The sequence below is a fragment of the Microtus ochrogaster genome, chromosome 22, assembly GCF_000317375.1.
Source record: "Microtus ochrogaster isolate Prairie Vole_2 chromosome 22, MicOch1.0, whole genome shotgun sequence".
Lineage (NCBI taxonomy): Eukaryota > Metazoa > Chordata > Mammalia > Rodentia > Cricetidae > Microtus > Microtus ochrogaster.
The window spans coordinates 34,610,173-34,625,698 of NC_022023.1; the positions used below are offsets into that span (position 1 = coordinate 34,610,173).

Genomic DNA, 15,526 nt, shown 5'->3' on the forward strand with positions numbered 1-15,526 from the left:
GCATTGAAACCATCTGGACCTGGGCTTTTTTTGGTAGGGAGGTTTTTTATAACAACTTCTAATTCTTCGCGACTAACAGGTCTATTTAGATTGTTCATCTGGTCCTGGTCTAATTTTGGTATATGGTATTTATCTAAAAAGGTGTCCATTTCTTTAACATTTTCCAATTTTGTGGCATATAGGCTTTTGTAGTAAGATCTAATGATTTTCTGAATTTCCTCTGTGTCTGTGGTTATGTTTCCCTTTTCATTTCTGATCTTGTTAATTTGTGTATTCTCTCTCCGCCGTTTGATTAGTTTGGATAGGTGTTTATCAATCTTGTTGATTTTCTCCAAGAACCAGCTTTTTGTTTCGTTGATTCTTTGGATTGTTTTCTGTTTTTCTATTTTGTTGATTCCAGCCCTTAGTTTGATTATTTCCAGTCTCTACTCCTCCTAGGTGAATCTGCTTCTTTTTTTTTCTAGAGCTTAAGTCTCCAATGTGTGCTTTCTCCGTTTTCTTTAAATGGGCACTTAGTGCTATGAAATTTCCTCTTAGCACTGCTATCATAGTGTCCCATAGGTTTGAGTATGTTGAGTCTTTATTTTCATTGAATTCAAGAAAGACTTTAATTTCTTTCTTTATTTATTCCTTGATCCAGGTGTGGTTCATTAGTTGACTGTCCATTTTCCATGAGTTCGTAGGCTTTCTAGGGGTAGCATTGTTGTTGAATTCTAACTTTAATCCATGGTGATCTGATAAGGCACAGGTGGTTACTAATATTGTTTTGTAACTGTGTAAGTTAGCTTTGTTACCGAGTATGTGGTCAATTTTCGAGAAGGTTCCAGTCTTTAATTTCTTACTTTATTTCTATCTCGTTCCCTTATTTATTTTGTAGAGAGGTGTTGAGGTTACACAAGTTTATAAGCATTCTAATGTTTCTACTGTTATTGATATCCAACTTTAATCTGTGATGGTCTGATAGGATGCAGCGGTTATTTCAGTTTTCTTGTATTTGTTGAGACTTGCTTTGTATCCGAATTTGTAGCCAATCTTGGATAAAGTTCCATGAGGTGCTGAAAAGGTCTCTTCTTTTGTGTTTGTGTGAAATGTTCTGTAAATATTCGTTAAGTCCCTCTGTTACCTCCATTTGGTTTGTAATGTCTGTTAGCTCTGTTTAGTTTTTGTCTAGGTTACCTTTCTATGGGGGAGAATGGAGTATCAGTATCTCCCACTATCAGTTTCTGAGCTGTAGTAGTGTTTATTTTTTATTTTTAACTAATGAAGGCACCCCTTTGTTTGGGGAATACATGTTAAGAATTGAAACATCTGCTTGGTAGATTTTTTCCATTGCTGAATATATAGTTTCCTTCCCTGTAGGCTGAGGCTGCTCATTCATTTCCTAGCTTCCCAGACCCGAAATAATCACATAGAAACTGTATTATTATAACCCTGCTTGGCCTATTAGCTCATGCTTCTTTTTGGCTAGCTGTTATATCTTAAATTAACCCATTTCTATTAATCTGTGTATTGCCATATTGTTGAGGCCTACTGGTAAGGTTCTGTCCAGCATCTGTCTCTTGCAACAGCTATATGGCTTCTCTCTGACTCTGGCTACTCTTTCCTCTTCTGTCTGCTTGGAATTCCTGCCTTGCCCTATTCTGCACTGCAATAGGTGGAAAACAACTTCTTTATTAACCAGTGGTATTCACAGCACACAGAGAGGAATCCCACATCACCTCTCTCCTTTTCTGTCTAAATAAAAAGGAAGGTTTTAACTTTAACATAGTAAAATTACATATAACAAAACAGGTATCAAGCAAGAATTACAGTCACAATATTTATATCTGCTTTATCTTTTATCATAACTAAGGAAAACTATAATTATAATCATCTATTCTTCAACTCCATCAAAGACTCCAGAAGGATATAATATTACCTAAGTAAACAGGAAGCATTGTAAGCAACTTCCAAAACTCTAGAACTGACAGGGACATCTCACTGTGTGGATATTCACCCAAAGTTTTTCTGCAACATTGGGGCATTCATCTTCAGCTTACAGGTCCATAATATCTGGCAGAATTTTTCATGAAACAGAAAATTTCAAAAAACAGTTCCACCTACTTTGGCAGTTTGTCAATCACTTTCTTTTGTGTCCTGCAGAATGTCTGTCAGACTATTTCATGAAAAGGAACCTTGAAGAACTGTTTCACCTTTAGACAACTTCAGCAGCCATTTTTCTGTGGATCCTGCATGTCCAGTTCATACAACATAACATCAAGCAGTTCAGGCAAGAGCAGTTTCTTGCCCAAATGGCTAACCAACTCTGTAAGGATCTTCTTCGATGCCTATCATCCTCTTGAAGTAGCTTGGTGCTGATAGGAGCAGATGTAACTCACTGTCATGAAAAGTCCTAAGTTTTTAAAAAAAATTTAAATGCCATATTTTGTAAGTCTTTGAAAGGTTTGAAGCATAATATCCATCTGAAATATATCTCTGTATATCTAGAAAACCTAACTAACATGACTACAAATGACTATTATAGATGATTATCTATTAACCTGTATTCTTAGTTATACATTACCTTTTTAAATGAGCTGCACAAACACAATATCTTAATCAAGAGCAGAAATATATATCTAACAAAGCTGACCTTAAATTTATATCAGTAAACCAAGATCCATACTAATGCAAAGTATTTATATCATATCCCCCTTTAAATGTAAATAAACATTTATAAACAATATTTGGGAATTTGGGCATTGTTCCCTCCAAACTGCTTCCTGCTTTTTGTTGGATGAAGTATTTTTTAGGGTTCATGCAAAGAAATTCTTTATTAAGCAAGTCAAAGAGACAGGTAGCTGAATCTGAATTGAACAGAAACAGTAGCAGGCAGCCTGGCAGCTATTCAAGAGGGAAAAGAGGTATATGTTAAAATGAGCTGGAATATGTTGATAAGTTCTATCTGGGTATTTTGATTAGATTAGTCAAAATAAGGTCAGTCACTGGAGCTTGACGTTTTAATAGTTGGACCTTGGTGATCTATTGCTGAAGGAGGCTGTTAATTCATCCCTGGCCATTCAGGCCTGAAATAATCACACAGAAACTATATACTTAAATCACTGCTTGGCTAATGACTTAAGCATATTGCTAGTTAGCTCTTATATCTTTGGTTAATGCATTTTTGTTATTTTATATTTTACCATGAGGCTCGTGGCCTACCAGTAAGGTTCCAGCTGGTGGCTCACATTTTTCTCCTCTGGCGGCTCCGTGGCAACTCTGCTGGGTGGGACAGAAAACTTCAGTCAACGAATGGTGCCCAACATGTGGACAACTGCATCCACATAAAGCCTGATAGAGCTTGGGAAGTTATTCTAGATAGAAAAGAATAGAGTTAAGCATGGCTTCTTGATAGCAGCACTTTCTCAGGTAGGCTGTACTTGCTAGAGGCAGGTGTTCTCATTTAAGATAGGCTTCCTGACTCAGCTTTAGGTGCAAAACCTTGCAGCTCTTTTAAGAGGTCCTGCCATGAAATGGTGTAGATGAGAAGCTGACTGCATGCTTTTTGGTGGTGGCAGGGACCTTGAAATGCCATAGAGTTGTGGCAATAAACATGCCTCTGACTGGTACTGCCTCCATAAGTCTGGAATCTCAGAAAGCTAAGAAATGGACTGGATCCAGCTGTCAAAGCCACGGCTTTAATCCTAGCCATATTACTTAGCAAATTAAAGTGTTGTCAGAAAAAGAGATATAGAATAAAGATAGATTCAAAGGCAAAGAAAAACTCTAAATGGTTTACAGTGTGTTTAATTATATATGTAGGCTTGGAAGACAAAGGAAAAGGATAAAGTCCTTAAAATAAAAAGAAGAGAGTAGTTGGGTATGGTGGCACACACCTTTAATGCCAGCACTTGGGAGGCAGAGGCAGGCAGATCTCTGAGTTCAAGGACAGTTTGGTCTATGGAGTGAATTCCTGGATAGCCAAAGATACACAGAGAAATGTAGTCTCAAAAAAACAAAACTTAAAAATAAAAATAAAAGAAATAGTTTAAAATAAGGCATGGGATAAAACTGGACTCTTTGAACATGGCGGACAATGAGGGCTGATGAGAGGCCAAAGACAATGGCACGGGGTTTTGATCCTGCTTCATGTTCTGGCTTTGTGGGAGCATAGCCAGTATGGATGTTCACCTTCCTGGACCTGGATGGGGGAGGGGCCTTGGACTTTCCTCAGGGCAGGGAACCCTGACTGCTCTTCGGACTGGAGAGGGAGGGGGAGAGGAGTGGGGGGAGGAGGAGAAGAGTGGGAGGAGGGGGAGGGAAATGGGAGGCTGGGAGGAGGCGGGAATTTCTTTTTTTTTTTTCTATATATATATATATATATATATATATATATATATATATATATATATATGTGGCCACATAAAGATGGAAAATACACAGAGTGTCTGGATGCTGTATGTTATTGTGTTGTCTTTGAATTGTTTGATGGCTGAGGAAGGAGCAACATCTGCTAAAAGACATTTGTTTATAAATGCTGCTGAATTAATCAAAGATAGGTATTTTGGAAATACCTTGACTTCAAAATTGAAGTCAAAATATATGCTACTTTAGAGAAGAGGTTTTGCTTTTGTTTCTCCAGGAAATGAGAGGCTGTGGATTCATTCTGAGTTGAGAAAAATCAGGTTTGATCAAGGAAGACCACCTGAGAAATCTGTGGTAGGAATGGATGGCCCAGATGTCTGAGTTCTGCATCCAGAACAGATTCAAGACTGCTGCCTGAGATGATCAAGCCTCATAGGATAATCCAGTCATGACTTGATAATAGTTCTAAATTTTCTTTAGGTCCCCATAAGATTATCAGCACCCCCAATCAGCAGGAAGTAGCCTGGAAAACTATGTCCACATTCCCAAAAAATAGACTATGTATACTTTCCTTTGTTTAGAATGTTGGTTACAAGTTGTTATGGATAATGGTCAGGAGAAAAGCTAAACAAAGGATATTAGATTCAGGGTTCTTTGTAGTAGGAGCTGCGGGCTGCATTCCTGCCACCTGGCTCCCGGCCGCCTGGCTAGCTTATGCCCTGAAATAATTACACGGAAACTGTATTCTTTTAAACACTGGTTGGCCCATTAGTTCTAGCCTCATAATGGCTAATTCTCACATCTTGCCTAACCCATATTTAGTAATCTGTGTAGCACCAGTCTTACCAGGAAAGATTCAGCATGTCTGACCTGGCGGCTTGCTTCATCACGTCTGTCCTGGAGAGGAACGGCATGGCGTCTGAGCTCACTTCCTCTTCCTCCCAGCATTCTGTTCTGTTTACTCCACCCACCTATGTTCTAACCTATCAGGCCAAGCAGTTTCTTTATTAATTAACCAATGACCTTCTTCCATCAGTTCTTGTTTTAAAAAAATGGGGGGCTGCTGTGGGACAGTGATCTTTTATCTTGTCACTTGTATTATTTTTAATAAAATGCTGATTGGCCAGTAGCCAGGCAGGAAGTATAGGTGGGGCAACCAGACAGGAAGTAGAGGCAGGACAACATCAATTCTGGGAAGAGGGAAGTTTAAGTCCGCAGTTGTGACCCAGCCTCAGAAGAAGCAAAATGTGACTACCTCACTGAAAAGGTACCAAGCCAAAAAAGGTACCAAGCCACATGGCTGACTCAGACAAGAATTATGGGCTAATGTAAGCTATAAGAATTAGTAAATAAGAAGCCTGAGCTAATGGCATCTTTCTCTTTTGGAAATTACATGGCATATGATGTAGGAGGATCTTCTATCTATCTGTTGCTTTCATTGGTTAATTAATAAAGAAAACTGCTTAGCCTGATAGGTTAGAACATAGGTAGGCGAGGAAGACAGAACAGGATTGTGGGAGGAAGAAAGTAGAGACAGGCAGATGCCATGATTCTCCGACTTGAGACGGACGTAGGTTAGGATCTTTTCCGGTAAGCCACAGCCTCATGGTGCTACACAGATTTAATGGAAATGGGTTAATCAAGATGTAAGAGTTAGCCAATATGAGGCTAGAAATAATGGGCCAGGTAGTGTTTAAATGAATACAGTTTCCGTGTAATTATTCCGGGGCTAAGCTAGCTGTGCGGGAGCCAGGTGGGACGAAAAGCAGGTCTGCTTGCCTCATCACTACAGGCATCTCTCTAACTCTGCCTCCTTCCTCCCTGCATTCAGTTTAGTTTTCCTGTCTATCTAGCTTCCCTGCAATAGGTCAAAGGAGCTTCTTTATTAACCAATAGTTCCATAAGGTGCTGAGAAGAAGATATATTCTTTGTTGTTTGGGTAGAATCTTTTTATAAATGTCTGTTAAGTCCATTTGAGTCATGACATCTGTTAATTCTCTTATTTCTCTGTTAAGTTGCTATGTGGCAGACCTGTCCATTGGTGAGAACAGGTTGTTGAAGTCTCCCACTATTAGTGTGTGTGGTTTGATGTGTGATTAAATTTTAGTAATGTTTCATTTACAAATATGCATGCCCTTGTATTTGGGGAATAGATATGTTCAACATTGAGACTTCATGTTGATGGATTTTTTGTTTGATGATTATGAAATGTTCTTCTCCATACCTTTTGATCAAGCTTAGTTTGAACTCTATTTGTTTATAAATTAGGATATCTGCACCAGCTTATTTCTTAAGTCCATTTGATTAGAAAATTTTTTCCCTAACAATTTATTCTGTGGTAATGTCTGTCTAAGACCTTCTGGCTTTCAGAGTCTCCATTGAGAAGTCAGGTGTTACTCTGATAAGTCTGTATTTATTACTTGTCCTTTTTCTTCTTTAGCTCTTAATATTCTTTCTTTATTCTGTATGCTTAGTGTTTTGACTTTTTTCTGTCCAGTCTATTAGGTGTTCTGTAAGCTTTTTGTATCTCCATAGGGATATCCTTCTTTAGGCTAGAAAAGTTTTCTTCTGTGATTTTGTTGAATATATTTTCTGTGCCTTTGAGCTGGTATTATCTTTCTTCTTTCCCTATTATTCTTAGGTTTTGTCTTTTCATGGTGTCTCAGATTTCCTCAATGTTTTGTGTTAAGGATTTGTTGGACTTAACCTTTTCTTTGACCAATGAATCTCTTTTCTCTATCATATCTTTAATGCCTGAGATTCTCTCTTCCATTTCTTGCATTCTGTTGCTTATGCTTGCATATATAGTTCTTGTTCATTTACCCAGATTTTTCATTTTCAGAATTCACTCAATTTGTGTTTTATTTCCTCTATTTGAATTTCTAAATCCTGAATTGTTTCCTTCACCTGTTTGATTCTTTTTTTTTTCTCTTTGGTTTCTTGGATTTCTTTAAGGAGTTTATTGAATTCTTCCAATTTTTGTTTGTCTTTTCTGTGGGGAGTGTGGGCTTTACAGCTCCGGAGCTGCAAAAATGTCCTGACTTATCAGGAAGCCAGACTATACTTAGAGCCACTAGAGGACAGCTCTGGAGGCTGGAGCCATAATAGGACAGCTCAGCCCTAGAGGGAAAGACGTCCCGACTTGTTGGGAAGTGAAGCTACCTGAAACTAGGGTGCAGTGTGAAATGGTCTCCTGGCAGGATAGAGCAGTCCGGTTCTTCTCCTGGAGAGTCACTACAGCTGAACTCTGCTCTGTTTCCCTAAGGGGACGTCCTAGCAGAGTTATCAGCTTCTTATCCAGACCTAGAGTCAGCATTCTTATCCATAGTGCTAACACTCTGCTAAAGGAGAAGCCACTGCAGAAATACAGCAATCTCCTTCTGCTCTGGCTAAACGTTGTTACTTTTTCTGCTCAGCCCTCCTAAGGGAACATCCTAGCATGGTTCTGTTCTTCTGTTCTGCTCAGGCTGGCTCAGTGCCCAGCCCCAAGGAAGTGTCTCAGCAAGGTTTTTCAGCTCAGACCCCTAAGGGAAGTACCAGCCATGTTCTTCTATTCTGCACTGGTGAATGAAGATTGTTGCCCAAGACCCTTTTGAGAAAGACATTTAGGGAAGGAGGAGCCCAGGAGAGTGGCTGCCTTTGCCAGGGTGGTGAAACACAGCTCCCAACTGAACAGGCTTCTTAGGGGCAGAGTTTTCCCAGGGAGAAAAGGGATTGGTTTTCTCTGCTCAGGGATTGGTTAGTTTTGTTGGTCAAGAACAGAAATGGCTCTGATCCTTTCTGGCCTTTTGGCTATAACCTTAGGGCCAGGGCATATTTCTCTTACTGGCTCTGATTCTAGGGACAAAGGGTGTTTCTTTGGCCCTGGTTTCAGAGTCAGGGCATGTTTCTTTGGTTTTGGGTTCAGGGATAAAGTTTTTTTTTTTTTTATTTATTTTCCCCCTGGCTTAGATCTCAGATTCAGGGTGTGTTTCTTTCACTGACTCTGGGTTCAGAGTCAGGGTCCTCAGGGATTTGTTGGTTTTCCTGCTCCAGTTGGCCCTTGTGCCCTACATTTTCCTCAATTTCTTTAAAGGAATGTTTTATCTCCTCTTTAAGGGCCTCTATTGTCTTCATAAAGTTATTTTTAAGGCCGTTTTCTTCTGCTCCTTCTGAATTGGGATGTCAGGTCTTACTGTTGTAGAACCACTGGTGGTGCCATTTTACTCTGTGGTTAAATATATTCTGGCACTGCCATGTTCCCTTCTGGGTTTGGGCTAATTATGGGTACAGGTGGTGCCTTTGCCTGGGCGGGGGGCGGGGTCCTCTCTTCCTCCAATTGGTGCAGGTGGTTTCCATGCTTCAGGGTACAGCGGCTGCCTGGGTGGTGGGGCTGCCACGGTGGGGGAGGGGCACAGGATGTGTCTCAGGGTTTAGAGTCTAGAAACTGGGGCTCTCCAGCTGGACACCAGTCTCTCACCTCTTCCTCCTGTTGGTGCCCATGGGATAAATGGCCTTTAGAATGGCTGGTGAGACTGGTGGAGCAGTCTTACCTGCTGGTTGGCTGCTGGAGCTGTGATGAGTGGGGGAGGAGCACAGGGTGTACTCCAGGGCCTAGAGCCTAGAGACTGGACCGGTTTGGTTTAGAGATCTGTCGCTCACATCTCTTCTTCTAATTGGCGCAGATGGAAGCTGTGCCTATGGGATCCTCTGATCATATTTCTTTTACAAAGAAGGGTGCCCTTGTGTTTAGGGACTAGATGTTAGAAATTGAAAGGTCATCATGTTGGATTTTTCCATTAATGAATGTCCTTCCCATCTCTTTTGAATTAATTTTGATTTGAAGATCCTCAAATGCATTTTATATACTTATGGGCATATTGGATGAGCAATGAGGCCACATTTTTCCCCTGTGGGTTACCGATCAAACCCAAATGTTTCACACATAATATGCAAATAGTCTGCCACTAAGTCCTCTTTTACACTGAATTTCTTGAGCTAGTTTTAGTGACACACAGTCGCAGTCCCAGCACATGAAAAGCTGAAGCAGAAGGATCACCACTAGCATGAGGCCAGACCAGAGCACAGACTGACTATGCTCTAAAGACACAAAACAATTTTGCCATTATAGGGCCAAGATCTCACAAAGAAACATGCAAATTCTACAGCACGTTATTGAGAGATGAAATTCTGAGTTTCCCTAGTCCAATAAGAGACCAAGTGGTGATGCCTATTATATGGTTAGACTTTAAAGATTTTAAAGATCTGTCACTTTCACTTTATTTTTGCCATTCTTCAAGAAGTTGCCATATATCTGTGTATTATAGTCTGATTTAATCAGTACATTAACAGAGCATGAGAGCACATACTTGTCATGCTCTTAATTTGGAGGCAGGTGCAGGAAGTTCAAGACAGCCCTGACTCAAAAAGAGAGTTTCAGGCCTGCCAGAGCTACAAAGAGATCCTCTGCGGAAAGGCTCACGAGAAATAGACATGTGTTTGAATATAAGAGTGAGACTATCTGTGGATTAGAACTCAACCAAGTAGTGCTGGTGAGGTTGGCTCAGTAGGCAAAGTACTTGGTATGCAAGCCTGATGTAGAAGGAGAAATCAACTACTGAACGCTGTCCTCTGATCTTCAAGTTCTCATTATGGCCCTTCCGTGCCTGCCCTAACACACACATGACACACATGCAATTCTAAATGTTTAATTGTCTAGATGGGATAAAGGAATGCACTCTGGTCTTGAATCACACTTAAATTTTTTGATGGGATTAAAATATCCCATCAATTTATGTATAGATGTTATTAAACAGTTAAGTCTTACAATGAAAATGAAGTGTTTTATGTGGCACTATTTGTCTTTCTCTTATAGCTCCTTTTAATCAACTGGGACCTTTATGTGTCACCTTAGAAAGACTTTGATTTTTTTGTTTTTCTTTCCTTTTTGAGATACGACCTTTTGGGCCAAAATCCGGCCTTGAAGTCCTGTCCTTATTCTCTTGCTTCCTTCCACTTCCCACTTGGTGAGATCAGGGATTTCAGGCCTCCATGTCTATCTGAAGAAGACCTTTTTCTAAAGACTTGATTTTAGGGAGACCTCTTTTTTGCAGACTACAGTCTTTAGCCTAAATGTCAATATTTTGGGTTCAGAACTGTATATAATTATATAGGTATCTGATGGTGTTAACTTGACAAGCAAGAACTGTTCATTTGGTCCTGTGGATTCTTGCTGGTGGACAGTACAATCCTGTTTCCTTTAGATACAGCCCTTGCTGGGACATTCTGAGGGTCTGCTTTCTCCAAGATAAATATATCTTCTGCTGGTGATAACAGTCAGAAACGGAAACCACATTGTACATAAACAGTTTCTAGGAGCTGAAAAGATGGCTCAGTGGAAATAATGTGTATAAACTTTGCAGAAAACAGAGTTCAGTTCCCATACCCATTTTGCCATTTCTGTTGACTAGGATCCATTCCTATTCCAGATTTGTGGGCTTTCAAAAAGCTCTAATAGCTTGTATCCTATATTCTTTTCTTTCTCCTGGGATATTCCTGTGTTGGTTTCTTTTGTGTTGTTTCTAAAGGCAGTGTTTCATATAGGCCAGGCTGCCCTCAAACTTCCTATGTCCCCAAGAATGATTTTCAGTGTCTGATCTTACTATATCCACTTTTCTTCACTTGTTCCTTTCAGGAACAGGAATTGAACTGAGGGATTCAGACATGCTAGGCAAGAATGCTGCCAACTGAGATAGATCTGTGGTCCCTTTATTCTTTTTGATTTATTAGGATTTTATGACTTCAGTGCCTATTTACATGCTTGCATAAACTGTGTCTTCCTGGTGCTCATGCAAACCAGAAAGAGTCAGATCCCCTAGGGGTGTAGTTTCAGGTGGTTGTGAGTGACTATCATTTGTCTGCCTGGTATTTACTGAAGTCAGAAGAGAGCATTGAGTTCTCTTGACCTGATGATAGGAATAGTTGGTAACTACAAGTGAGTGCTGAGAACTGGACTAGGACAGGTGATCTTATGTGTTGACACATCTTTATACACTCCATCATTTTATTATTCTTTTTGGGATAAGCATTTACTCTACTAATGTTTCTGAGAACTCTTTGATCTGTCGGTCAGAACTAAACATGCATTCCTTCCTAGGAATTATTAGCCATACAATTTATAAGGGATCACTTCAGATTATGAATGAGAAGTACAGAGCTGGATTGAATATTTTAACTCTTTGAGTGCTTTCTATTTGTTTATTTGATTGAGACAGTCTCAGTATGTAACTTTGACTGTTCTGGAAATCTCTACACAGACGAGGCTATCTTGGAAATCATTAAGTATCACCTGCCTTTACCTCCTGAGATTTGGGATTAAAGGTGGGCCCCAACATACCCATATTGTGTATACTTTTTAAAATTGATAATTAAAAAAATTTCTGATGTATACCAAATAGTGTTATTCTGTTTACATGTCTCTCTGTGTTTATTACTAGGCATTTATCCTGCAATGACAGATTCTGTTTTATGGCCACAGATATGGAAGGCATAATTCTCCTTTTCTCTTTCCTTTTAAAATGTTTTGGTGACTGCCTTTGTTATTTTATGACCAATGTGACATAATGTAATGAGCACAATGAATTATGTAAATATATTCTCAATGAAATATACATTTACAATGCAGTCAGACTCAACACTTCTATTATGTACATATGTGGGATACTTTAGGATGCAGTGACCTATGAGGATGTGCATGTGAACTTCACTCACGAAGAGTGGGCTTTGCTGGATCCTTCCCAGAAGAGTCTCTACAGAGATGTCATGGTGGAAACCTACTGGAACCTCATTTCTATAGGTAGGAATATGAGCTTTCTGTCACTTTTCAACTTATGGGATAATCCTCTCTTGATGATTGTTGCTATTCTGTGATTTTTAACATGAAAGAGAAAGAATCTAGTGAATAAATCAGACATTGTTCAATGATTCATGAAAGATAGAATATTCAACTGTGCCTAATTTCCAGTAATATATCATATACGTTTTCTGGTACTATATTTTAGGTTACAAATGGGACGACCATAATATTGAAGAAGATGATGAAAGTTCTAGAAGACATGGAAGGTAATTTTCATGTGCAAGCTGGTACATATATACCATGGAAGAAGTGTTACAACACCATGTATTCCAGTGTTAGGGACCTGATTTGAAAACTATTCCTTTAAGGATAAGATAAGGAAACAATGCTATAGCGTGTGTCACAGTTTTAATCATAGCCATATGAAAAGCATTTTGTAGAATTGTCCATCCAATTATTATCATGGCCTTCAATCATCATATAAGGTATAGATGTTGATAACGCAATTACACTATGCCCAAGATCTTTTATAAGCAAAACTTCCATATTAAACCTAGTGTTCCTCATATACTTGTAGTGAGAAGAGCACTTTATGAGAGACAAGGAATGTATTGTGGTGTAGAAACCTGAATCCATACAGCACGTCTCTGAGGCACAAAGTGTTGGACTATGTGAATGTAATGTGAAAACCTTTTATTTGCTATTGTTCCTTTAATAGGCATATCAACTGTCACTCTGGATACAAGCCATATGAGCATCAGGGATATGGAAAGAAGCAGTATACCTCTTTTCCTCCTGGAACAGTTAGAAGATATGTTGTAGTCCCCACTGCGAGAAGACATGATGGCTGTGATACAAGTTTACACTCTCACATTGGAGAAAACCCTTATGAGAACAAGGAATATGGGAATCCATCTTTCTGTCCTGGCTCACTTTGCTCATGCAGTGTGACTCACAGTGTATGTTATACATGCAATCAGTGTTGTAAAACTCTGAGTTCTTCCAATTTTTTTCAAAGATATGAAAAAGCTCATTTTGGAAAAGGAAGTGAAAAATGTGAGCTTCATACTAAGGACTTTAGCCATCACAGATATCTTCAAATACACAAAACAACCAATAATGAAGAGAATCTCAATGAATGTGATCAACATGATAAACCCATTCAATATGATTCTACTTTACAGGTACACCAAAGAACCCATTTGGAAGAAAAACCCTACGAATATAATCAAAGTGATAATGTTTCTGCATGTCATAGTTTTCATCAAGCACATAGAACTCATTCTAGAGAGAAAAGGTATGAATATGAGCAATGCAGTAAAGCCTTTGCAAGTCCCAGTTATCTTCAAATATATAAAACTATTTATACTGGAGAGAAACCCTATGAATGTAATCAATGTGGTAAAACCTTTGTGCAGAAGAGTAATCTTCACAGGCATGAAAAAAGTCACACTGGAGAGAAACGCTATGAATGTAATCACTGTGGTAAAGCCTTTGCACACAAGTACAAGCTTCTCATTCACGAAAGAATTCATACTGGAGAGAAACCCTATGAATGTAATCAATGTGGTAAAGCCTTTGTAGAGAAGTGTAATCTTCGTAGTCATGAAAGAAGTCACACTGGAGAGAAACCCTTTGAATGTAGTCAGTGTCACAAAGCCTTTGCACAGAAGAGTTCTCTTCGCAGTCATGAAAGAGTTCATTCTGGAGAGAAACCCTATGAATGTAATCAATGTAGTAAAGCCTTTGCACAGAAGAGTAATCTTCTCATTCATGAAAGAATTCATACTGGAGAGAAACCCTATGAATGTAATCAGTGTGGTAAAGCCTTTGCTCAGAAGAGCAATCTTCTCAGTCATGAAAGAAATCATACTGGAGAGAAATCCTATGAATATAATCAAAATGCTAACTCCTTTACACAGAAGAATGATCTTCTCATTCATGAAAGAAGTCAAACAGGAGAGAAACCCTATGAATGTAATCTATGTGGTAAAGTCTTTGCAAGGAAGAGTCATCTTCTTAGTCATGAAAGAACTCATACTGGGGAAAAACCCTATGTATGTAGTCAATGTGGTAAAGCCTTTGGACATAATAGTCATCTTCACAGTCATGAAAGAATTCATACTGGAGAGAAACCCTATGAATGTAAGCAGTGTGATAAAGCATTTGCACGTAAAAGTCATCTTCATAGACATGAAAGATGTCATACTAGAGAGAAATCCTATGGATATAATCAATGTGGTAGAGACTTTGCACTTAATAGTCATCTTCAAATAGAAGAAAACTCATACTGGAGGCAAATCTTATGAATGTAATCAATATGGTAAAGTCTTTGCATGTTGCAATATCCTTCAAAATCATAAAAAATATTCACACTGGTGAAAATCTCCGTCAACCTAATAAATGAGGTCACGCCTTGCTGTCCACAAATGAAAAAGCCTACATTTTTATCTCAATGGTGCCTCAGTAAGATTAGTAGAGCCACTCCATAGTTAAAATATTGTCTCTTTTTAAAGTTGTAAACATTGTATTCCAAGAATACATGTTTGATAATTTGAATAATAAAAATGTATTTCCAATTGAAAGTGATATTTATACTGTCATTCCATTATTTTTGGGTCATGGTACTTGGTTCTGAGGTTAAATACTTCTTATATTTTTAGAAACACAAAAGAGAATTTTATCAGTAAGAAAATGTGATTGCTGCTAAGCCTGATGACCTAATATTGAATTTCAGAATGGCACTAGTTTATAGAGGGATCCTTTCTCAAAATATCAAAAAAAAAAAAAAAGGGATCTGGAAAGATGGTTGCATTTCCTCAGGACCTGGTTCAATCCCAAGCACCAACATAGAAGCTCAAAACTCTGGAAGTGTAGTTCTAGGGGATCCAACACACTTATGCAGGTATACATGCAGGCAAAACACCTTTTCATGTAAAAGAAAAATAATCATTTTTAAATGTATGTATCATATTGTGGAACTTTTTGTTGCATAATATGGGCTCATTTTCAATCATCTAAATCATTTGTTGGGATCATTCACATCAAGAGAATTATGTTAACAACTAAAATAAGCAATGTGCAGAGTCTATTCACAAGGATTAAATTCATTCAATTTGTCATTGAACAAGTAGCAGGGACTTTGATCATCTCCAAATGATGAGGATGGAATAAAGGAGAATATTCATTATCTGTATTATAATGATGTCTTTTGGAGCTGCAGAATTAACTCAGTAGCATTGCATCTGTAGGGCATTCAAGTTTGGTTCCTAGCACCCACATGAGGTGGCTCAGAAGTATCTGTAAATCCTGGTTCAGGTGTGATGCACTTCTTTGCCTTCCTCAGGA

At 38.7% G+C, this 15,526-nt stretch overlaps 1 protein-coding gene across 1 annotated transcript in view; it reads left to right on the top strand.

Moving 5' to 3' along the window:
* The window catches only part of LOC101993157 (zinc finger protein 431), a 33,027-nt gene extending 17,929 nt beyond the window's left edge, over positions 1 to 15,098 (top strand). Inside the window, 4 exon segments of the mRNA XM_013350254.2 lie at positions 12,052 to 12,178; positions 12,384 to 12,444; positions 12,897 to 14,459; positions 14,461 to 15,098. Coding sequence (XP_013205708.1) covers positions 12,052 to 12,178; positions 12,384 to 12,444; positions 12,897 to 14,459; positions 14,461 to 14,560 — 1,851 coding nt within the window. The 3' untranslated portion in view covers positions 14,561 to 15,098.
* Positions 15,099 to 15,526: the final 428 nt, after the last annotated feature.